At 55.8% G+C, this 24,569-nt stretch overlaps 1 protein-coding gene across 1 annotated transcript in view; it reads right to left on the bottom strand.

The window, feature by feature from the left end:
• Positions 1–5,422: 5,422 nt before the first annotated feature.
• The window catches only part of JCAD (junctional cadherin 5 associated), a 49,502-nt gene continuing 30,355 nt past the window's right edge, over positions 5,423–24,569 (bottom strand). The window contains exons 3-4 of the mRNA XM_062211117.1: positions 18,434–21,987; positions 5,423–7,394 (exon numbers count right to left, since the gene is read on the bottom strand). Of these exons, the coding sequence (XP_062067101.1) occupies positions 7,360–7,394; positions 18,434–21,987 (3,589 nt within the window). The 3' untranslated portion in view covers positions 5,423–7,359. The remainder of the gene's footprint in view (positions 7,395–18,433; positions 21,988–24,569) is intronic.

Here is a 24,569-nt window from a genome sequence, read left to right as displayed (position 1 = left end):
CGGTTTGAGTCCCGGCTGCTCCACTTCTGATCCAGCTCTCTTCTATGGCCTGGGAAAGCAGTAGAAGATGGCCCAAGTCCTTGGGCCCCTGAACCCATGTGGGAGACCTAGAAGAAGCTCCTGGCTCCTGGCTTCAGATCGGCGCAGCTCCGGTTGTTGCAGCCATCTGGGGAGTGAACCAGCAGATGGAAGATCTCTCTCTCTTTCTCTCTCTCTCTCTCTCTGTAACTCTGCCTCTCAAATAAATAAAGTCCTAAACACTGCAGCCCCAATTGGCACGACCTAAGAGCATTCTAAGACCACGCACAAAGGGCTTCCCAAAGGCAGAATCCATTCTCGCAACACCTTCCGTTTGCTCCGCCATCATTGAAAACAAAAGGGCAGATACTAGGGCAGAACCCCAAGGCCAGCAAGGGGCACCCCCAGGTCCCGTCGCGACAACACGAGGCGGACTAAGACGATGGCTGTTGGTGTTCTAGAGGGGACACTTCCAGACCTGTTCCTGAATTTCATTGTGCTGTGCTGTTGGCTTCCTGCTTGGCCAAAAATAAAACAGGACGGCCCGGTGTGCTCCGTCTCTCCCTGTTGTCCAACGTGCTTTGTTCTTGCTTCAAAGTAAATATTTATGGAGAACCGGAGTCACTGGTACGTGCCGGGAACTTTGCCGCATCCTGAGGTCTCGCGAGAGAGCCACCACCCAAACGCTGGTGACACTGCTGCCTGACGGGTCGGTGACATTCAACCCCCTAAGCAGGATCCATTGCAGTCCTTACGGCCACAAAGGGGAGGCCTGACCCACAGCCCCTACCCACACCCGGCTGGGACAGGGGAGTTGAGGATCGAGGCGAAACTGACACACACAGGTGCTCTGGGTGACAGGGGCTGGGACAAGAGCTGGTGTCAGCTCTGCCTGCTCTGTTGGGCCACTCTGAGCGCTCCAGGCTTCTGGAAGTTTCTGTGGAGCTGCTCACAGCCAAGTGGCAATCGCGCTACTTGGAGCGAAGTTGCCCTGGTCCCCACCCCCAGATGTACTAAGTTTGCCTCTTCCTCACTGAACACAATCCAAGGAAGTTGGATTCCCACCTGCATTGGGGTGGGGGGTGCACTCCTAGGGGCCCCCGTGGCTGGGGAGGGTCAGGAAGGAGCCCTTGGGCCTCAGACACCATGGTGTCATTCCACATGTGCCCAGAAGGGGGCCTCACGGGCAGGTGGGGCGGAGGAGTGTGTGTGGAGTGTGAGAAGGCAGATGCAAGCAGAACCACGCTTGGATTCCATAAACTGTATGGGCACGTTTATTCTTCACACTTATAAAAAACTTGTTATTTTTGATCTCTGAAATTGGGGTGCCCTTCTCGTCCAAGGCAAGCCATAATGTAAGCACTGGTGCATTCTGTCAACGTGAAGCGCATGAAATCACGGAGTGTCTTCTGGAACTAGGGGAACTGTCCTGCTGTTCTCCCTGCCGCCTCGCCCACTCCACATGTGGAAGACCCCCGGAGGCAGGGCTACACGGCCCAGAATCTCTGCAGCGTTGATGACGTGCCTGCGTGAGCGCTGCACCTGCCACATCTCAGTGGCTCCCGCTTCCCCGTGTACCGGATGACAGAACAATAGTGGCCCTGGGTGCGAGTTCTCCACCAACAGAGATGCCTGGCCTCCAGGACTGAGCTCAGAACCCTTCCCCTGTGAGCGAGGCCGGCTTCAAAGGAGCAAACAGGCCAAGGTGGCCATGGGCAGCAGAGGCCTGTCCCTGTACCCTTGTCACCAGGGTTCCCAAGGCTGCAGGGCCCGCCTCGGGCTGGTCCTCCCAGCCTCCAGCGATAGGTTTCAGTCCCTGCTCTGCTGTTGCTGTGTGACACACACGAGAACCCAGCCTCTGACCACTGAGCCTCCCGTAACACAACATGCGCCGATGTCACTAATGCACAGAATCTACCCCGCTCCCCGCAGCAGCCACCCAACACCATTCGTGTCACTGCCGTCGTCTCCTCCTCCCCAGGCTGAGCGCTCTTACAAAACACTCAGAGGACATTCTGGGCAGGTGCACACTTGGGTTTATTTTCGGCATAAGGCAACTCTTCTATGCTAACCTTATGACCATCCCAGGGGGCTTGGGTGAGCTAAACACCCCCTAGTTACTGCACTAGGGAGCCCGTGATGGGCAGAGGCCACCCGGAGAACAAACAGCAATGGAATTCTCTGGAACAAAGTCCCCTTAGGCTCGCAGGGGCCCTGAGGGCCGGCGCTCAGCTTTCCATGGACTCAGGTCCCCAAGACCCTGAGCAAAGAGGGGACCCACAGGGTCCCCAGACCACCGGGGGAAGGACTTGCGTTTGGGATAGAAGCAGAAAGGCCAACTTTCTTTTGTTTTATTGGCCAGTGCGTTTGGAGTGGCTGAACGGGGAGACCAGCTGTCTGCATGTCGGCCCGTGCCACTCCGAGCCCGCCAAGGGCTGGCTGCCAGGCTCAGAATCGCTCCAGCGCCCGCCCACTATTGTCAGGGTCTTGGCCGGCCCGTGGCCGTGGTGAGCAGGGGCGGGAGGGAGGGAGTAGCATGATAAGCTGTTGGAAGGGGGAAGTGGACCACCCCCGCGAAAGAAATGATGGCCGGACGCCCACCCTGGCGACCACCCAGTTTTCAAACTGTCTTCTTTTTGAATTCTTCTGGCAGGGCCAAAGGCCCTATGGACTTCAGGGTTGCCAAAAAAAAAAAAAAAGTTACATCATGTGAGACTTGGAAGAAATCAGCTGAAAGTTCACTCTCCTTCTCCACTCGGGGGAGCAGAGCATTCCAGAGTGTGTGGTCAAGGTCAAGGTCACGGCCAGCTGACATCAGAGCCGGGTCCAGTTCTTTTCCAATTCCTAGGCTGTGTTTCACGTTACAGCATTAATTGAGTGAGGTGACTTCTTTATCGGTTGTGATTTATTTAATTACTAAATCGAGAGGCGGAGAGACACAGAGCAAGCCAGCTTCCATTTTTGCTGGTTCACTCCCCTCAAATGCCCACGATGGCCAGGGCTGGGCTGGGGTTGTACTGAACGCAACCCAGGTCTCCCATGTGTGTGGCAGGGACCCAACTATCTGAGCCGTCACTGCTGCCTCCTAGGGTGTGCATTAGCAGGGAGCTGGGCCCAGGAACAGAGCTGGGTGTCTAACCCAGGTACCCTCGGTTGTACATTAATACACGGATTCGCTTATTGCCAGCTGGGGCCAGTCCTCACTGCAAAGCCTTAATGTGCTCTCATTCAGGCTAACAGCAAGCTCTGGAACACTCAAGTCTTGAGCACCACACACCGGGAGACAGGAAAGAAGACCGGGAAAGCAGTGAGCAGGAGATGGAAGAAGCCTAAACTTGAAAAGCACGGCTGTTATTTTTAACTCAGAAACACGGGCCAGTGGTAGGGTGCAACATCTGTGTCCCACATATGAGTATTGAATTGAGTCTGGGCTGCTCTGATTCCCAACCAGCTCCCAGCTCATGCACCTGAGGAAGGGGGGCAGCAGATGATGGCCCAGGTGCTTGGGTCCCTGCCACCCACGTGGAAGACCTGGCTGGAGCTCCTGGCTCCTGGATGTGGCCTGACACAACCCTGGTTGTGGTAGCCACTGAGGGAGTGAACCAGTGAATGGAAGACCTCTCTCTCCTTCCCTGTCACTCTGCCTTTCAAATAAATTAATTCCAATTTTTTTTTCTTTTTAAAAAACTCGGGAAGAACATTCTAGAAGCATATTAGCCATTGAAAATATATGAAGCACTGACGCTGTCCATCTCGGGTGAGTCTGTGAAGCCCACACCGGAGCTGTAGCTCCCAGGAATCCAAGGTGGAGGCCCAAGGCGCTGGGACTCCATGGCCCCCTGTCCCTGCGCTGCCCACACCAACCAGGCTTCCCCTACAGAACTGGCCTGAAGCAACCACAGGGCAGCTCTCGCACCCCAGGTCAAAGGCAACCGGCACAGGTATTCTCTTGCAAGATCTTTATATGGACACGTGTCAGGGAGCTCCTGTCCCCACCGCGCTGGCGTCTCGGCTGCCACCCTATCCCCTCCCATGCCGCCCGGCCTGAGGTGGCCACCACAGCGCGTTCCTGGGACCCTCTCTCCCTGCCTTCTGTACTCACGCACCCCCGAGGAGGAGCACTGTGAGCATTTTTGGGGGTGGAGGGGTGGAGGGGTGGGGGTCCCAGGGTGTCGGGAAGTTTTCTGCATCTCCTGCTTTTGACATGTCGGCTCAGCGTCCATGGCAGACCTGAGTGGGGAGGCTCCACCTGCGAGTTTTGGAATCTGTATGTTACTGCTTCCCGCCCTGGCTGAGAGTCTCTGCCACAGCTTCTCAACTTGAACTTGGACTGCGACAGTAGACGTCACACACCCTGGCTCAGCTGTGGGGCAGGCGTGAAGGGAGGTGGCTTAGCTGGAAGCCCCCGCAGGGCCTGGCTTCCACGTGGGAAAAGGCAACGGGTCCTCCTCTCCCCATGTGGACCAACGGCTGCACAAACCGGCCCTGCCCTTGGGTTTATGTCCCTGGCATCGGCTGTTAGTAAAACCCACCATGACCGGTTCTCATGGCAGGCTGGAATGTGCAGGGTGCTGGCTGCCTCCCCGTACGGCTCAGGGACCTCAACCACGGCTTCACGGGGCACCGGCTGAACCACGGAGACTTTAAGAAGCCTCCACTTGAACGCCTGGTCTTAGCCGCTTCCCAAGCATGCAGGAAACTTCACCAGTTTATCTTACCCACACCCCTGCAACGGGACCTCCCGCCGTGCACACAGGCTCCTAGGGGTCACCTGGAAAGGGTCTCTTAGATCCTTGCCTCCCACACAGGTGCACAGAATCTGCAGTGGTAAGACAGCGCCCCAGGGAGGGCCTGCCAGGCACCCAGGGACGGCTGATCAGAAGGTGGGCAGAGATGTACAGACCCAGAATTCTGCCTGCCCTGGCCATGCTGCAGGAGACACAATCACCGTGCGTGATTCAATCATTCCCGGCAAACAGTAATGGGAGGAAGCACGCAATGTGGCTGAACGGGCAGGCAGGTGCTGCCCCCGTCAGGGCCTCGTGCCGGGAGCCGGTCAGCAGGTACACCGCCGGCTTTCCCACTCTGCCTCCCAGGATCTAAGCCAAGGTGCCCCCCTGAGCATGCCGGGCCACTGCCGTCTCCCAGTCCCCAGAGCTCCGAGTGATGAGGCACAACACAGCAACGGTCCCCAGGACCCACCCAGGGGCTGGCAGCAGCCTTACGGTGCCGTCTTCTGCCGTTTGCAGAGGGACAGAATCCGGGTATCTGAGTTCCCAACCATTCAGGAGTGTTCCCAGGAAAAGCAGTGACACCGAATCACCACCATGCTTCTCTCCGTTTGCCAAGTTGGGACACGTAAACACATTTCAAATGCCAGTCCTCAGAGAACTTTTAGGTCAAATAATCAAAATTAGAATTTTTAATTTCATTGTGGTACGCTCCAAATGATTAAAACACCAACAGCAAGCATATGTATGTATGAGCAATGCAACGACAAATACAAAGTGAAAACTCTCCACGGATCCCCGTGTCGGTGAGGAGCAGGAGGTAAACAGATGGCAGGAACTCCGAAACCTCTGGAAGACGGCTTTCAGCCGCAGGCCCTCATTTAAACGGCTAAGAGCTGTCTGTTCCCCTGCGATGATCCGCAGCCTGGAATCCAGCAAAACTGAAGTAAACGTGCACATGTTGGCAACTGCAGCTGAACTCAAAGACTTCAGGAAGGTGTTAGACGGTAATTTAGAATAAAACAAGGCAGAGCCGCATCGGGTTCTGTTTGGAGAACATACGATTGACGCACACGAGGAAGAAGTGAAAATGTCATTCTTTTCATTGCAAGAAGCTGTTAGGTGGTGTCGACAGAACTGAAGAGGAAGTCAGAACAGAGTTCCCACACATGTACACGGATGGATGCATGCACACACACACACATTGCCCTGCACTTGTCTCATGGTGGCCATGGCAACTAGCGCCTCCTACAGCGTTCGCTAAGAGCCGAGTTCTGGGGGCAGGTGGCTGTGGCAGGTTCCACTGCAGGAGAATCGCGTGGCACAGGTCAGCACGGGCTCTGAGGCCCAGCCGGTCACTCGGGGGCCCCGGGACAGCCCACCCGGGGCTTCACATCCTAGGAAGCTGAAACACCCACAAATAGAGTGGCTTCTCAAAAAAAAAAAAAATTAATAAAGAGAAGGGGAAAAAGGGGCGGGGGGAGGGAAGGAGGGAGGGAGGAAGGAGAGAGAGACAGAGAGGAAGGCATACAGAATGTCTCCAAGCGCTTCTTAAAGACGTGTACCTCGGACAGGGGCAGTCGAGATAACAATACGTCCCTCTGTAAAGGGGCAGTGTGGGGGTGGGGGGCGCACACCAGGGCAGCGGGGACCCTCGTGCGACGCCGGCTGGTCCACCCGGGGCCGTCATCAGGGGGACCTCCCAGCTGCATCTGTAAAACCCTTGCTGTGGGAAGTCTACCTCATCAACCCTGTGCTACGTCCACCCTGACATTCCCTGAAACAACAACAGAAACATCGGAGCGGCCAACGGGCCAGGGCCACGATGCTCTGGGGCAAAAGGGAGCTCCCTCTGGGCTCCTCTCACAGATAGGGATCCAGGCTCCTAAATAAAATAACACCTCCTTAAAAACCTGCTGCCTGGCAAGTGTCTACATCATAGAAAAATAGCAATTTTTTTTTTTGTAAAAAGAAATATAGTTACTTTGTTAAAATGGTCTATTTTAAACCAGCGATTCTTTTTCATATAAAGAATTTCTAAAATATCCACACGGAAAATAAAAATAGATAGTAATACTGAGTGCAAAGCAGACAACGGCATGTTTTCACAGCCCGAGGATTCCATCGCCAGGGAAACACCACTCTCCGTCACCGCCCTGCCCCTGTCCTTGGAAGCGCTGAGCCCAGCCACTTCCAGCCGCAGAATGCCGAGCGGGAAACAGGTCACGTGCACACGCCGAGGCACTGAGGCATGGGCCCGGCCTGGCTGACGGACCACATGCCTCGGGCGGGCGGCGGGAGACCGGCGACATCCACAGTCCTCTCCATTTTGTTCACCGCACTTTCCAGGTCTTACTTTCCAGGAACACCAAGCTCACGACTGGCCTGGCCCAGCGCGTCTCAGGGACGCCCTTCTAAATGCAGGCTTTGGTCTTCATGCTATAAATGCAGGTGCTCTGTCTCCACAGGGGACTCCACATGGACGGCAAGGTCTGGTTCCGCTGGCAGCAGTGGGGGCAGCTCCGACGGGCACGAGGTGGACTGGCCGAGCCCATCAGAGAAGGGCAGGCTGGGGCGGAGCGGCCGTGGGCTCGCCAACGTGCCACCGCCATCACACTCTCTCCACCCGGCTGGGGTCATATGCCTCTGCAAAATAGGAGAGAGAGAGAGAGAGAGAGGAAATTAGTGGGACCATTGCCTGGCCTGGATTCTATGTAGCAGTTGCTAACCCAGCAAAATCCACAAGTGTGTTAACAGTTCATTTTGGGTATTTACAATCACGTGACACACATGGTCAAACATGAGTGGCTTAACGCTCACGGTGGTTACCGGCAGCTTTAACCACAGCATTTCTGCCGTCGGCCCTCCTGTGCCTGGCTGGTACCACAGAGGACTTCTCTCCCCTTTCTGTAAGTCCCCGCTCTAAATGAAAGGTGGGTTGTCAGGTGTGCCTCTCTGTGACCAAACACGGCCCCCCAGAGCCTGGGGATCCTGCCGCCCCAACTGCTCTGCTGGCCAGGGGAGGCCTCCCATCTCCAGCCGCCACCTGCACCTGTCACCGTCTCCCACGGCCTCCATAGGCAGGTGGCTTTGAGTCTGGCCAGCACCCTGGAGAATCCCAGGCTGTGGTTACACAGGACACCCTACAGAAGAGCGAGGACCCCAAGCTGCCACTGGTGCAGCCACTGGGGCCGCCAACCTCTGGGACACAGCTCACTGCTCAGACGTCTCCCGACCTTTCAAGAGAAAATGTTTAGACGGTCTGGAAGCTCTACAGCCATTACGGAAGACATTCTGGAAGTTCCTCAAAAACAGAGCTATCCTATGATGCCAAACTGGTTATCCGGCCAAAGGAAATAAAATCGCTCTCTGGAAAAGGGAGCTCACTCGCATGTCCACTGCAGTGTTTACTCGTGTTAGCCAAGAGTGGAAGCAACTTTCTGAAAGCAGCCTTTAAATGAAGGGAATCTTGCCACTTGCATGATGAACTTGGAGGACATGTGACAAACGAGAAAGAAGCCCGTTACAGACAGACAGGCTCGGCTGATTTCACTTAAAAGGGCCAGCGCTGTGGCGTAGTAGGCTAAGCCTCCGCCTGTGGCACCGGTATCCCACGTGGGCGCTGGTTCGTGTCCCAGCTGCTCCTCTTTCGATCTAGCTCTGCTATGGCCCGGGAAAGCAGTGAGAGACCCGGAAGAAGCTCCTGGCTCCTGGCTGTGGATCAGCTGCTTAGTGCCTCCATCAGCCTTGCATGCCGACCCCTCCCGGGAGCTCGCGTGTCTTCCTATGTGAGCAGGAAGTCACCAAAGGACCCCAATGTGCCAAAGGCACACTGCTGGCCAACAGGAGGCCTAGAAGAGGCTGAGTATTGATCAAATCTCAAACTGCAAGGAGGCAGCACCTTGGGAAGCTTGCCTCAGTGCCCCGGGCATCGGGGGCCCTCCCGGTGGCCTGTGAATCCCACAGTCCTGCAGTGGGAGCCAAGGACTCAGACACAGGGAGCTAGGGAGGCCGTCTGCGGGCCCTTGGGCTGCTGCCTCAGCTCACTGCTGCTCCAGGGCCAATAAAAACACAGCCTGAGCCGCGGAACACTGTTTTCACACTTTCAAGTGACCGCGTTAAAACACACAAGAGCGGAGACGGGTGAAACCAATGGCAATGCTATCTCTTTACCAACTCTATCCAAAATATTACTGCTTCAGCACACAGGCTACACAGAAATCACCAAGCTACACCAGCCCCGTTTTAGTCCCAAGCCTTTGCAGTCCAGCTCCGTGAGGGTGAGCTGCATCCAGCGGCACACGTGACAGGGACACACAGCACAGGTGCACGGGCCAGGGTGCTTGCTACGGGCTACATCTCAGCTGACAGTGTTGCCGTGGCCTGCCGTGGAGCCACACTGTCACCTGGCCTCCTGATGTCGTCACCTGGCTTCAGGAAGCCTGCCCAGGTCTCCCAGGCTCGGTGCCTCCACCAGGCATCTCTCACTCCCATGCATGGGGCCCGCAGCAGAAGGGGAGAGAGCCCGTGCTCACCCTTCAGAGCTGGGACCCGAGCCACCTCCACTCATTCTGAGACATTGAAAATGACCACCGGGTAGATGTTGGCTGAAATGGCCACACTTCGTGTACAACGAAGACCCTTCACCGTATGGCACGTACTACAGTGCCACAGAAGGTTCTAGAAGGGTGTGGGGTTGAGGAGGCACACGGTGTGACCACCACGTTTTACAGTGCCAGACAGGATCTGAACTCAGAAGCCAGGCAGTGGTGCAGGCGCCAGGGGCTCAGGGCGGGGTTAGAAATGACGAGGATTCTTGTGTTTACGTGAAAAGGAAAACATAGTGCAAGAGTTTACCGGAAACACGGCAACAAGGCTTTGTTCTTCTTCTTATTATTGTTATTATTATAAGATTTATTTGTTTAGGGCTGGCACTGTGGCGCAGCAGGTTCAAGCCTCCGTCTGCAGTGCCAGCATTCCATATGGGTGCCAGCTGCTCCACTTCCGATCCGGCTCTCTGCTATGGCCTGGAAAGCAGCAGAAGATGGCCCAAGTCCTTGGCCCCCTGCACCGTGCCACTTGAGAGATCTGGAAGAAGCTCCTGGCTCCTGGCTTCAGACTGGCTCAGATTTATTTGTTTATATGAAAGGCAGAATAATAGACAGGGATAGAGATTGCTCATCTGCTGGTTTATTCCTCAAATAGCCACACAGTTGGGGCCGTACCAGGCTGAAGCCAGGAGCCAAGAGCTCCATCCAGGTCTCCCACACGGATGGTGGGAACCCAAGCACTTGGGCCATCCTCTGCTGCTTCCCAGGTGCATTAGCAGGGAGCTGGATCAGAAGCGGAGCAGCAGGGATTTGAATCTGAACTCCAGTATGCGAGGCAGGCATTGTGAGCGGTGGCTTAAACTGCTACGCCACAATGCCAGCCCCCAAAGGTTCTGTTCTAACTTGTGGGGTAAGTGAACACAAGAGGAGGCTTCACAAAGCTTCCAGGGTTGGGGTGGGCTGGCGTCTGGCCTAGCAGTTAAGACGCCACAGGTTAGGATGCCCGCGCCCCACATCGCCACAGTACTGGGTTCACGTCCCGGCTCCGGCTCCTGGCCCCAGCTTCCTGCTAACACAGATCTTGGCAGGCAGCGGCGGCAGCTGAGGTCGGTGGGTTCCTGCCACTGACGTGGGAGACCAGGGCTGGGATCCAGGAACTGCGGGCAGCTGGGGAGGGAACCAGAGAATGGAACACTCGCTCTCTCCCTCTCCCCTCCCCCCATAAATAAAATGTAAAGATAAAAAAGCTCTTTTTTGTTTTTGAGATAATATATTTTTAGTTTACATTACAGACAGTCAAAAAGGCTTGAGGCTCCACTAAATAGAGCTCAACAAATAAAAAGTACGAAGACTTTGGTTCCGTGAGAATATAGACCAAGGCTAGAAACAATAATCGGATGAAGAAGTGGCCATGTCGCTCATCTACAGCTAACTTTAAAATCATCACAGATCACTAGAACTATAGTAGTCTATCATTCTCAACCGCTGGCTTGACAAAGATACACCACGACACTTGACAAAACTATGTTTACGGCAATAGTGATACACATAGGCATTTCTTTTTTTGTTTTTTGAATTTTGTTTTCCTTTTAAAATTTTAGCTCCCACGTATATGGGAGAACACGCAGTACCTGTCTTGCTGTGTCTGGTTTATTTCACCCTACGTCCGCCCTGCGTCCACTTTGAATTATTCAGCTATAAAAATGAATGAGATTCTACCATTTGCCTGTGTGTACCAGTGTGGCTGCAGATCCAATTTGGTCAAACTTTGTTTCACATCCTTGTCAAACCCACGGTTAAGAATGATATACTGCTACAGTTTTAATGAACTGGGATTATTTCAAAAAAAAAGAAATGAAAGGAAGGAAGGAAGCTAGGGAGAGAGAGAGAGAGACAGAGGGAGAGAGAGAGAAAGAGAGAAAGGGAGGGAGAGAGGAAAGGAATATTTTATTCTTTTTAAAAAAGATTTATTTATTTATTTGAAAGAGTTACAGAGAGAGGGAGAGACAGAGAGAGAGGTCTTCCATCCGCTGGTTCACTACTCAGATGGCCGCAACAGCCGGAGCTGTGCCAATCCGAAGCCGGGAGCCAGGTACTTTTTCCAGGTCTCCCACGTGGGTGCAGGGGCCCAAGGACTTGGGCCATTCTCCACTGCCTTCCCGGGCCACAGCAGAGAGCTGGATCTGAAGAGGAGCAGCTGGGACTCGAACCGGTGCCCATATGGGATGCCGGTGCTACAGGCCAGGGCTTTAACCCACTGCACCCCAGCACACGGCCCCAGGAATATTATATTCTTAGACTTGCATATGAACTACATTGAATCTGTTCTCTGTACTAATATCATGTTAACATGAAAAATATCAGAGGTTAAAAAATGAAAATTAAAAGGTTCATGGAAAATATGTATTAAGAAAAAAGATGCATGCATATACAATTTTGTACTGAAATAAACTTAACTTTTTTTAAAAGATTTTATTTATTTACTTGAAAGTCAGAGTTACAGAGAGGCAGAGGCAGAGAGAGAGAGAGAGAGAGAGAGAGGTCTTCCATCCACTGGTTCACGCCCCAAATGGCCACAACAGCCAGAGCTGTGCCGATCTGAAGCCAGCAGCCGGGTACTTCTTCCAGGTCTCCCACGTGGGTGCAGGGGCCCAAGGACTTAGGCCATCTTCCACTGCTTTCCCAAGCCATAGCAGAGAACTGGATCAAAAGTGGAGCAGCCAGGACTCAAACCAGCGCCCATATGGGATGCGGGCGCTGCAGGCAGCAGCCTTACCCACTACGCCACAGCACTGGCCCCCAAACTTAACTTTTAAAGCCATTTCCCACAAACCTTCTGAAGGATCTCCCAGGTCAACACTGCGACCGTGTGACCTCTATCTCTTCCAAAACAACTGGTGCTGCGTCCTGAGGCCCAGGGACCACTTCATGGAAAGCCCATCACCTGCGCAGGGGCAAAGCTAACAGACTGTGCTGCTCTCCATGGCCTGAGTGAGCTAGAGGGAGCCCAGCCCCAGGATGCTCTGCCTGCGGATATTGGGCTATTTTATTGTGTGTTAACGGCTGTATCAGATAGAGAGCGGAAAAAATAATTAAAATTTCTACTTGTAGGAATTGTGGTTAAAAGAGAGAGAGAGAGAGAGAGAGAGAGAGAGAGCAAGTGCGCAAGCTCCCGGGGAAAGTGGTCCTAGCGGCTAAAGTTAACATTTGTGTTATCTGGTTGTTTTCGGACACCTGCTGGAGCCAGTGCCGAATGGTCAGGCCAAAGCTGAGAAAGTGAGTTCCTGAACAGCACATGGTGCGTTATGCACAACACTCCCTGGAATATGTGTCCGTGAACTGAGACACAGAAATGTTTACAAGTCGTGTTTTTAATAACAAGATTTGTCTTACGTTGAAATCCTTACAATTCTCAGGAAGAAACGGGACTGGTAAACTCACCCTGGGGCAGGCACTGTGCCACAGCGGGTTAAGCCGTCACTTGGGCCGTCTACACCTGGATCGACAGAGTCTGGTTCAAGGCCCAGCTCCTCTGCTTTCGCTCTCACTTCCTGCTAATGCCCCCTGGGAGGCAGCAGGTGATGGTTTAAGTACTTGGGCCCCTGCCACGCACATGGGAGATGAGGATGGAGCCCTGAGATCCTGCCTTGGGCCTGGTCCAGCCCAAGATGATGCAAGCACTGGGGGAGTGAAGGAGCAGATGAAGATCGACCTCTCTCTTTGTCCCTCTGTCTCTGTCTCTGTCTCTCTCCTTTCCCCCTTCTTGCCCCACCCTCTCTCTCCATCTCACTTCCCCCACACCACCCCCATGCCACGCTGCTTTGCAATTAGATGAACAGAACTTGCTCTAAAAGCCCATATCAAGATCTACTTGTTTCAGGGTGATGCTGGAGAGGAATCCTGGCTCCTGGCTTCGGACTGGCACAGCTCCGGCCATTGTGGTCAGTTGGGGAGTGAACCAGTGGATGGAAACGTCTCTCTCTCTGTCTCTCTGCCTCTCCTCTCTCTGTGCAACTCTGACTTTCAAATTAATAAACAAATCTTTAAAGAAAAAAAAAAGAAAAGATGAGCAAAATCAACATAGTATAAGACTCTAACAAAAACAGATAAGAAAAGGGAGACGTCACGAGTGACACCACAGATATACAAATGACTGCTGTGAACAATTATACCTCAGTTAGCTGGACAGCCCGGAAGCCACGGACGAACTCCTGGGTGTGTAACACCTACCGAGACTGGATTAGGAAGAAACAGCCTATCTGTACAGACGGATAACCAAGAAGCAACTGGATCAGAAATAAAGTCTCCCATCAGAGAAAAGCCCCGGACCTGAGGGCTTCCATGTTGAATTCTAGAAAACATTTAAAGAAGAACGAATACTGGCCAGCGCCGTGGCTCACTAGGCTAATCCTCCACCTTGCAGTGCCGGCACACCGGGTTCTAGTCCCGGTCGGGGCACCGATCCTGTCTCGGTTGCCCTTCTTCCAGGCCAGCTCTCTGCTGTGGCCAGGGAGTGCAGTGGAGGATGGCCCAAGTGCTTGGGCCCTGCACCCCATGGGAGACCAGGAGAAGCACCTGGCTCCTGCCATCGGATCAGCGTGGTGCGCCTGCAGCAGCGCGCCTACCGCGGCGGCCATTGGAGGGTGAACCAACGGCAAAGGAAGACCTTTCTCTCTATCTCTCTCTCACTGTCCACTCTGCCTGTCAAAAAAAAAAAAAAAAAAAAAAAAGAACGAATACTAATTATTTTCAAACTAGTCTAGAAAAACTAAAAAGAGGACATTTCTTTTTTGAAAAAGATCTATTTTTTACTTGAAAGGTAGACTTAGAGAGAGAAGGAGAGACAGAGCGAGGTCTTCCATCTGCTGGTTCACTCCCCAGATGGCTGTAACAGCTGGGTCTGAGCCAGGCTGAAGCCAGGAGCAGGAGCTTTGTCTGGGTCTCTCTCATGGGTGCAGGGGCCCAGGGACTTGGATGTACTTCAACATCCTTTCATAGTAAAAATTCACTAAATACTGGGGCCAGCACTGTGCTGTAGCAGGTTAAGCTACTGCCTGTGACAATGGCATTCCATGTGGGTGCCGGTTCGAGTCCCAGCTGCTCCACTTCTGATCCAGCTCCCTGCTAATGTGCCTGGGAAACAGAAGAGGGGCCAAGTCCCTGAGCTCCTGCACCAATGTGGGAGACCCAGAAGAATCAGCAGACGGAAGCACTCTCTCTCGCGCACGTGCACTCTCTCTCTCTCTCTGTCTCCCGTTCTCTGTATCTCTGCCTTTCAAATAAATAAAAATAAATCTTAAAAAGAAAAATGACTTTATCTACCATAGCTACAATTTAGAAATAAATATAACCAAGGAGGTGAAAGATCTCTCCACTGAAAACTACAAAACTCTGATGCAAGAAACAGAAAATGGTATGAAGAAAAGAGAAGATCTCCCACGTTCTTTAATAGGAAAATAAATATTATTATGTCCATTCTACCTAAAATAATGCACATATTCAATGTAATCACTATCAAAACAACGACGACACTCTTCACATAAACAGAGACAATCCTAAAACCTGTATGGAGCCATAAGACAATGCTACACAGCCAAAGGTATCTTAAGAAAAAAAAAAAAAAAAAAAACAAAGCTGGAAGCCTCACGTACATAATTCTAAGCGATATTACAAAAATTATAGAAGCCAAACCCAGCACGGCATCTGCCTATAAGCAGACGCAAAGACCAGCACTCAACACAGTCAACCCAGAAACAAACCCACTCAGCTACAACCAACTGGTTTTCCACAAAGGCAGCAAGGGCACGCAATGGCGGAAGAGCGGTCTTCGCAACAAACGGTGCTGAGAAAAATGCAAGTCCACGGGCAACGGCATCAACGTGAACCCCGCCTCTCACTGGACCCACAGATCAACCCAAAGCAGACCAGGGACTCCAACGGGAACCCCCAGGCTGTGGCACAACTAGGAGGAGACGGGAGGAAACCCCACGACACTGGTCTGGATGGCGAGTTTTTGGCCATGACCTCAGAAGCATCAGGAAAATACTAACCAGCACCCCAGTGCCTCTCGCTCCTGGGAGAATGCCCGTTACCAAAACAGACACAGCGGGGTACAAGTGCTGCCAGGGATGCACAGGCAACTATGCAGGCTGCTGGGGGGGGGGGGGGCGGGGGCGTGTCGCCTAGCACAGCCGTCACGTGAAATGATACGGAGGTTCCTCAGACACGACCCAGCCAGCCCGCTGGTGGGTACGCTGCATATCTGAAGGAGACGAGATCACTCTGTTAAAGACACCTGCGCCGCCCTGTTTACGGCAGCGCTACCCCCGACAGCCAGCACAGAGAAACCACCCTGGAGCACGGCGGTGCGCCCACACTGTGCAGCTCCGCTGGGCCTTCACAGAAGAACAAAGCCGTGGCGTTCGCAGGAAGCAGGAGGCCATCACGCTAAGACAAACAGCCCCAGCAAAGACAACAAGCACCGCAAGGTCTCACGCATCCGGGGACCCTGATGCTGTGGACCGGAGGCAAGTGGAGCGGGATGGTGGTGAGCAGAGCCGAGGCGGCCAGGGACCGCGGGTACTGGGGAGGTGCCGGTACGTGACACGTAGCTCGCCAGGAGGAACAGGCCCAGAGGATCCACCGTACAGCACGACAGCTACAGTCAATGATGCGGGATAAGCGCAAAGTGGGGGTGCTCAACATCCTGGTCACAAAGATCACCACGTGAGGTCGCACATTCCTTAAGCAACTAAATCCAGCCATCCGGAGGGGCAGACACTTCCACCCATCATGCTGTGCGTGATAAATACAAACAGTGGTGTCTGTCAATTCAGAGCAAATCCCCATTCAAAAAAAAAAAAAAAGGACCATGTAATGCTTCCTCATTCTTGTCTTCCGCAAAGCCTCCACCTGTCAAACCAGAGGATCCACCAGGCCCCTGAGAAATGGATCACTTCTTTCAGGTACTGGCTAACACCCCACAAATCATACTACATTTGTGGGCAAAATTTCAAAGTGCCCGAGTAGACTTTTGAAAAAAAGAAAGTTCTGGATCTTTCTAGCTGAAACAATTGCTCTTTCCCATTTACCTCTACCTCTGGAATCTTGGAATTTGAGAGGACAGAAAGGACCGGGGTGTGAGGGGTGGGACCACCTGTTGAGCCAGCACAGAAAGATGGATGGGCCTGCCTTGAGAGGTGATATCCAACCCATCTTCCTCTCTGGAGAGAGGTCTGGAATGAGTGATTTAAGGTTGCTCCTAGTCTATGGTTATTTACATTTATCTCAACTCTTCTCATCATTTCCAAGACACATAACTGATTCATTCCCAGTCTCTGAAGAGATGCCCCAAAGAAATGTCAAGAACCCTTATGGGGGCTGGGGGCTGGTACTGTGGTGTAGTGGGCTAAGCCTCCACCTGCAGTGCTGGCATCCCATCCAGGCACTGGTTCGAGTCCCAGCTGCTCCACTTCTGATCCAGCTCTCTGCTATGGCCTGGGAAACCCACGTGGGAGACCTGGAGGAAGCTGCTGGCTCCTGGCTTTGGATTGGTGCAGCCCTGGCTGTTGCGGTCATCTGGGGAGTGAACCAGCGGATGGAAGACCTCTCTCCCTGTCTCTCCCTCTCTGTCTGTAACTGTACCTCTGAAATAAATAAATAAAATCTTAAAAAAAAAAAAACACCTCTTTGGACCTGTTCTGTTAGTGCTGGGATGGTGAAATCTCATTTGAGAAGAACCGCTGTTAATCGATAGGAAACTGCCTTGTGCTTTACCCACCAGAGACGGCTGCAGAAACATAGTAAAGTAGGACCAGGGAGGGGCTCAGAGGCCTGCCGACGCCTGGCCTGAGGTTTAGCGACCACAACTGAGGGCCCTGGGGTGGGCCTTTCGCACACTGGCTACGTCACCACTTGGGATCCCCGCATCCTGTATGGGAGCACCTGGGTCCAAGTCCCGGCTCCATTCCCAACTCCAACTTCCTACTCATGCCCACCCTGGGAGGCAGCAGGAGACAGCTCAAGTGCTCGGCTCCCTGCTCCCTGTGGGGAGACCTGCATGGAGTTCTGCACTCCTGGATCTGGCCTGGCCCAGCCCCAGCAGTTGCAGGTACTTGGGGAGTAAACTAGCGGACAGGGTGACTCTGTCACTGTCTATCAATGACAATAAATATTTTTAAAGGCCAACTTTGGGGGCCATAAGAAACAGGTTGGTGGGTCCCTCTGCTGGAACAAGGATTGTCCACTCCAGAACTCTCCACAGGGCCTTTGAGTGGTGACGAGGGCTTAGGCGGGACGAGGGTCATTCCCCACAGAGCGAGCAAGCTCCCTGGAGAGCAGGCTGCCCTACAGCGACCCTGGCTCCTGCCCACACCGGCTCACACACACGCTGCTCCTCTGCCCGAGCTGGCGTGGCCGGTGGCTTTCAGGCGATGCCGCCTCCCAACCTTGACCTCCCCAGCCTGCAGGGCCGCGAGCCCAAACCAACCTCCTTTATTCAGACGCTGCCCAGTCTCGGGCGTTCTGTTACACAACACAGAGCGGGCCGGGCAGGTGGGGGGTGGGGGGTCAGGGGCTGGGGTGCCGAGAACGTGAAAATCGACCTTTTCATCCACTGGACCTTTGCAAGATTCATAAAGGGTGTGGCAGTGAAAACAGAAAACAAGGAGGGAGATGAGGAGTCCCAGGTGAGACCCAGCAGGTGCTCAGGGGAGACCCAGCAGAGTGGGTCATCCATCAAATCTGCCAGGTGTGGCCTGGATGCCTGCTGTGTAGACAGAGGACAAAGAACGCTGGGTGTGGTCCCCGGCAGGCCTGATCCAAGGTCTGAGCTGGAATACTTGGTGAGTGTTAAGGGGCCCCAGCAGCTGTTCAGGAAGCTAATTGTATGCAGCTCCTTACACAGCTGATGTCTATTAAGGGCACCATCATTTAAAGGATGCCACGAGACACTGAGTTCTAAGGAAGGCTCCTGGGTCATTCTTTGAGAATGGGGACTCTTTTGATGTAACTACTCCCTGGTCGCCTCTGGTCTTTCCTGAGACGCACATCTTCCTTATCCACTGCCCTGGCACGCTCTGTGATCTGAGGATGCCGGATAACTCCGGACACCTGCCCTCCGGCCTCGCTCCTCACCTGGGCACCAGGAGTCTTCACTGGTGATCCTGTCCCTCTGTGCGGCCGGATGCCCGAGGTCTTCCCAAGAGACGCCGCCCCTGGCAGGCGCTGACAACAGCCCCCTCGGGTGCGCGCGGTCCCCGGCGCGGGGAGACCCGCAGCCTGCGGGCTGCCCGGCTTCCTCGGCGGCACGGTCGGCGCTCTGGAAGCTGAGGCAGCGCATCCGGGACACGGAGCTCACCTCCTTCATTCTCATCAGGCGGCTGGGGTCGGCCCTGCGCGGGGGCGCGGCCAACTTCTCCTGCAGACTCTCGATTACCTTGGAAGGGCTCCGCAGCCTCTTCTCCGAGCCTGCCGCCCCCGGGGTCCGCTCTATGACGTGGAACAGCGTGGACCTGAAGGAAGGCGCCAGGCCCCCGGCCCTGCACTCAGAGGGCTTGGGCTCCGGGGCGTCGGGCTGAGGCTCAGGGCTGGGGACCTGGCCAGCGAGGACCCCATCTGCAGCCGAGGGCTCGGGAGCCGGAGGGGCCCGCCGGGTCCCCTCCCGCTCCCCTACAAAGAGAGGGCTTTCCGTCCAGCCGCACTTCCTCCTGCCGTAGAAGGCGTCGGCGGGCGCCGTGGGGCCATCTGAGGGCGCCGAGCTGGCCGGCGAGGCTTCCCGGGGCGGCTCAGGGCGCTGGCTCTGCCCGGCTCTGCTGCTGTCCGGCAGGAGAGACTCCACAGCCACCTCAATGCCTAGGATCCTCGCAGCCCTGGCTTGCAGGGTCTCCCCTGGGGGGATTTCCGCAGCGCTGGAATCGCCCCAAGACCCGTCCGACCCTATGGGGTGCTGCTCTCGCAGCCCCACGCACCGCAGGTCTGGTGCTGAGAGGCCTCGGCTCCTGGCAGCCAGGGGCAGCGGGGCAGGGGGCTCCCCCGCCTCAGGAGGGGCCGCGCCGCTCACTCTCAGGGCGCTGACTTCACGCGTGGGCTCCCGCACGCCAGCAGCGCAGGCCGGGGCGGCTGGCCATGCGTCACTGGCTCTCGAGGACTCCGCTCTTCTGGGAGGACCTGGGCTGTGCACCGGCTCTCTGGCGCTGCGCCCTTCCGCCTGGTCCCGCTTCTCCGGGATGGAGCCCCCATCGGCTGCCAGGAACACCACCCCTCTGCCGTCTTCCGCCTGCGGAGGGCCCCACGGGGACCGAGGACAGGCCTGCGGCCAGCCGGGTGCCACCTGCTCGCTCCAGCCCCCAAATTGGCTCTTGGCTCCTCCCGACCTAAACTCGGGGTGCTGCGGCCCCCACGCCTTTGGCTGCTGCTCCACTCTCTCCTCCCTGTGGCTTTCAGGGAAGCCCGGGTGCTTCTCCAGGCTGGGGTCGCCGTCTTCCCAGGGCCCCTGCCCCTCACTTCCCTCGCTGTCGCTGCCGCTGCCGCCGCCACCATCACTGTCGGGATGGCTTTCTTCTTCCTCCTGCAGTTCCTTGTTGAAACTTTCCAGCTGACTGATCAAGTCCCAGGGCCGGCGACTCACGGGCTTCAGGAGAAACTGACCGAAGGGCTGCTGACTGTTGCACGAGCCTGCGGCTGCCTCCCCCTTCACCACCTCCGGCTGCGGCACGGGGCTGGCCCCAGGCGCCCGGCCGTCCACGCTGGGGCCCGCCTTGGCGGCAGGTGCCCAAGCCGTGGAGGAGGAGGAGGAGGAGGCCCTGGAGAAGGCGCTGTTGCTGGCCGGGCTCAGGGGGGACGCCTGACCCTGGCGGTTCTGAGCGTGGTCCCTGGACGCACATGCCACCGTGTGCGTGCCTGGGTCGGACACGGCGGGGTCTGCACGACACGGAGTCGGCACCGCGGGCCTCGCGGCTCCCAGCTCAGCCGGCTGCTGCGAGCTTTTGGGTTCTTCGGGGAAACTGGTTTGCGTCTGTTGATCTCTGTACTGGTGGCCAGGCCACGCGCCAGGGTACGTGAGCTCAGTGTGTCCGGTAAGGTAAACGAATCTGAGGTCATTCGTGTGCCTGTCCTCCTCGGGTTCTGCGGGCGCTTGTGTGCGGAGCGTAGGTCTCCCCACCAGGCTTCCCGTGAGAGCCTGCAGCTCCAGGTCTGTGCACGAAGCGCTCAGGGGGCTCTTATCAGCCCCATTCATTTGACGGGCGCCCTGTTTTAAGTCATTGTTGTTCCTATCTGTATCTGGCAGCTGCGACTCTGATTTCACTGGGATGGAAACCAAGCAAAATATGGTCTCGTTCACTTTTTTCTTTGACCTTCTCTTGAGCTCAGGCCCAGTTTCAGACTTTTTGAGCTTGGCCTGAGTTTCGCAGAGGCGCTCGCCATGTGGGCTGGCACGGGAAGCCAGGCCCTCGGCGTGCCCATGCTGGCCGTCTCTCGTGATACGGTGGTCTGTTGGGTTAGGGGGGCCACTGCTGTCCCTGTTCCTGGGGAGCTGGCCCCACAGCCACTGGGGGCTCGGCTCAAAGGCCAGGCCTCTGTCATCCCCACCCGGGGGGGTCGGGTTCCGTGGATTCCGCCCGGCGCCATCGAGTTGCGTGACGGTGCGGGCTGGCTCTGGGGGAGCGACAGGACCGAGGCCACAGGAGCTGCCCTCGGGCGTTGCGTCCTGGTGGGCGCCGTGTGGCCAAGCCAGCTTGATGTGCCGTATCCTGGGGTCATCAAAGGGAATGTATTGGACGCCAGCGGGACAGGGAGAGCACTGGCTCACACCGCACTCATCCCCGCTCCCGGAAGACGGCAGCCGGGGCTTCTCGGTCAGGTGCGGCTGCTGGCCGTGGCCGCTGCTAGAAGGTGTAGGCGCCATGTCTTCCAGGTAGGGGTTCGGGATGTGCTCGGGGGGCGACCTGTACGAGGGCGGGGGCACGTACACTGGTGGCTCCAAGCCGGGGTCGGACCCACAGAGCTCGTGCCTGGGCTCACTGGCCTTGCTCCAGCAGGAAACGTGCAGGGCCCCATGCTGGGGGGCCTGAGGGTCGCCGTGCCCTCCCCCACCTGGCTTGACGGGTCTCCCGAACTTGGGCCGGGGCAAGGGCGCCTTCTCGGGGTTCCTCTTGCAGTCCAAGCTCGGCGCGCAGTTGGGGTACGGCGGCATCTGGGGCACACCCGGCACGTGCCCATCGCTGAACGGGATGGGGACCTCCATGTACCTCAGGCTCTCGGGGGACAGAACTCTGGGCAGTGACTGGGACTTCCTCTTGCTTTGAGCAGTCCAGGCGGGCTCGGCCGGGCCGAGCGGGTACAGGTTGTGCGGCAGCCTCTGGCCACCGCCATCGGACATTTGCCTCCCCAGCTGCCTCGGCTGGCTCCAGTTCTCCAAGCTTCCGTCCGGCCACCGGCCAGGGCTCGTCCTCAGCTCTTCCTCCCACGCGGCCTTTCTCATCACCTTCTCTGTCCTTCCACTGACTTCCCAGGGACCCTCTTGCACGGGGGCGGGCAGGCTGTGGGCCTGCGCCATGGCTCTGATGCCCAGCTCTTTCCGCTCTCTTGAGCCCAGCAAGCCGCTGCCCTCGGGCCCTCTCCTCCAGTGGCCTGGGTCGTCCCTCGGCGGGGGCTGAGCAGACCACACTAAGGCCGGGCGATTAGAAAACCTACAAGACAAAGAGACGCAGGTGTCACACGCGGAACCTATACGCACTTCTCTGCCCTGGCGCCTGGCACTCCAACCCGGACCGCGGTCAGGACCTCTGACAGATCGGTTCCCGGCCACAGTTCTCACCGACGGTCAAAAAAACAAACACCCACTATGGCTGGCTGGCAGGGACTCCATTTCTAACCTGCCCCCAGGCCACGCCTCTCTGCTGTGACCCTTAGAACCCAGGAGGGCTTTCAGAGTCCCCAGGACCTGGCAGTGTCCCAGATGCACTGCGTTGGAATCCTGGAAGCCGCACACCAGGCATCCGAGCTTGTCTGGGAGCCCCCGGGCGTCTCCAGCGTGGGGCCGCTGATGATGTAGTCCCCAGGGACTCGGGACACGATGACACTGCAGTCAGCCATGAGTCCTGTGAGATGGGCGTGGAGCTGGTTAATTCCTGCCTGCCGCCGGTGACACCCTGGGACGATGCACTGCACACGGGAAACCAGTCTCCTGCCCGGCCAGGCCTGTGTAAGTGCCCCGGCATGGCCACTGTGTGCAGTGCAGCGCACCTGGTGGCGCCACGAAGCAGCTCCGTCTCTGGCCACACACCTCCTGCAGTATACTTCCAATGGTTATCAGACAGTACATTTAATTTTCAAAAACTCAAAACGTAACCGACGCTGGCAAGGATGTAGAGAAAAGGGAGCAGAAAACAGTATGGAGATTCCTCAGAAAACTAAAAATAGATCCAGGATATGACCCAGCTGTCCCCCTGCTGGGACTATATCCAAAGGAAATGCCATCAGCGCACGGAAGAGATGCCTGCACTCCCCAGTTTACCGCAGCACCGTTCACAACAGCCAAGACACGGAACCACCCTACACGTTTACCAACAGATGGCCACCGATGGCCACGGACACAACGGAGTATTATTCAGCCATAAAAATGAATGAGATCCTGGCATTTGCAACAAAATGCATGGAACTAGAGATTATTATTTTTTTTTTTGACAGGCAGAGTGGACAGTGAGAGAGAGAGAGACAGAGAGAAAGGTCTTCCTTTGCCGTTGGTTCACCCTCCAATGGCTGCTGTGGCCGGCGCACCGTGCTGATCCGAAGCCAGGAGCCAGGTGCTTCTCCTGGTCTCCCATGCAGGCTCAGGGCCCAAGCACTTGGGCCATCCTCCACTGCACTCCGGGGCCACAGCAGAGAGCTGGCCTGGAAGAGGGGCAACCGGGACAGATCCGGCGCCCCAACCGGGACTAGAACCCGGTGTGCCGGTGCCGCAAGGCGGAGGATTAGCCTATTGAGCCGCGGTGCCGGCCGGAACTAGAGATTATTATACCAAGTGAAATAAGCCAGACACAGACAGCATATTTTTTCTTTCATACACACACACACGTCAGGCTGTTATTTGGTATACAGCTGTTATCTTCCTGAACTATACCCCTCACATAACTTCTTCCCTCATTTTATGATCATTGTCAGGAATCCTTCACTGAATGATATTAATATGTCTATCCGTTTAAAAAAAATAGTGTTTGTGTGTGTGTGTATGTGCAATGTTTACTCGTGAGGTAAAGTATTGAAACTACAGCAAAATATTAAAAACTTACATCTCGGTATGCTCACTGAACTCCTCCTTATACCTTTCTGTATTGCTGTAAAATGGCAGGCAGTGCCAGCCGCCCCAGGTCTCTCCTGGGCAGTGACTGACGAGGTGTGTGTGAGTGCACGCCATGTCCAGTCCTCACCCTGGCGACACGGTGCCCAGCGCCACATCGTGGCACGACATGCATTATGCACAAGCCCCCAGCTCTCTCTGCATGGAAGTTCGGGGCCAGCAGGTGCAGCCGGGCCCAGGCGTCTGCATGTTTAATGCATGATATGGGGGATTCTTATCCCTGGGCACTCCGGGCGACTAGGGCAGGGGCTGACTTTGAGGGCGAGGAGCAAGGGGGCTGTGTTCACGGGTGGGAAGGACCCTGCGGGGCAGGAAAAGGTCGCAGCAAGTGCAGGCTGCTGTTCGCTACCCAGGGAGCAGCGCAGCTTCCTTGTGAGCCCACAGCCCCACCGGCAGGTCTAAGGCGGCATCTCTCTGTAGGCTCCAGCACACGACGGGATGGGGAATCGGCCCCCCAGATACCCAGGACGCCTGTGCAGGACTAGGACACGCCTCTCTGACGTCCTGACAGCCAGGGGCGCTCCCGGGACTCAACGCTGGGGTGCTCCCAAACCCCCGCTGGCTCTGCAGGTGATGGAAGCAGTACGCATGCGCTGTTGAAGGTGAACCTGCGGCATCTAGTCCGTGCGTGTGAGGACGTGGGTTTCAAACTGTGCCACCAGGTGCCGTGTCTGGCTTCAGGCGAGCACCTCCTGACGCTGCCAGGACGCACAGCAGCTGTCACTCACACATGGCAGGTACCGAGGACAAGCTCCAACCCCAGCCTTGCCTCCATGTACTCGGTCAAGCTCCAGCAGCGCCCCTCCAAGGTGGGAACGACCCACTGGACAGAGGAGAAGACCGGGGCTCAGCGGCTGCTTGACCTGAACACTTACTGCGAAATTCAAGTGGTGTCATGCATTGTGTGACAAA

The sequence above is a fragment of the Lepus europaeus genome, chromosome 14 (genome assembly GCF_033115175.1).
Source record: "Lepus europaeus isolate LE1 chromosome 14, mLepTim1.pri, whole genome shotgun sequence".
Taxonomy (NCBI): domain Eukaryota; kingdom Metazoa; phylum Chordata; class Mammalia; order Lagomorpha; family Leporidae; genus Lepus; species Lepus europaeus.
This window is presented reverse-complemented; position numbering and strand designations above follow the sequence as displayed.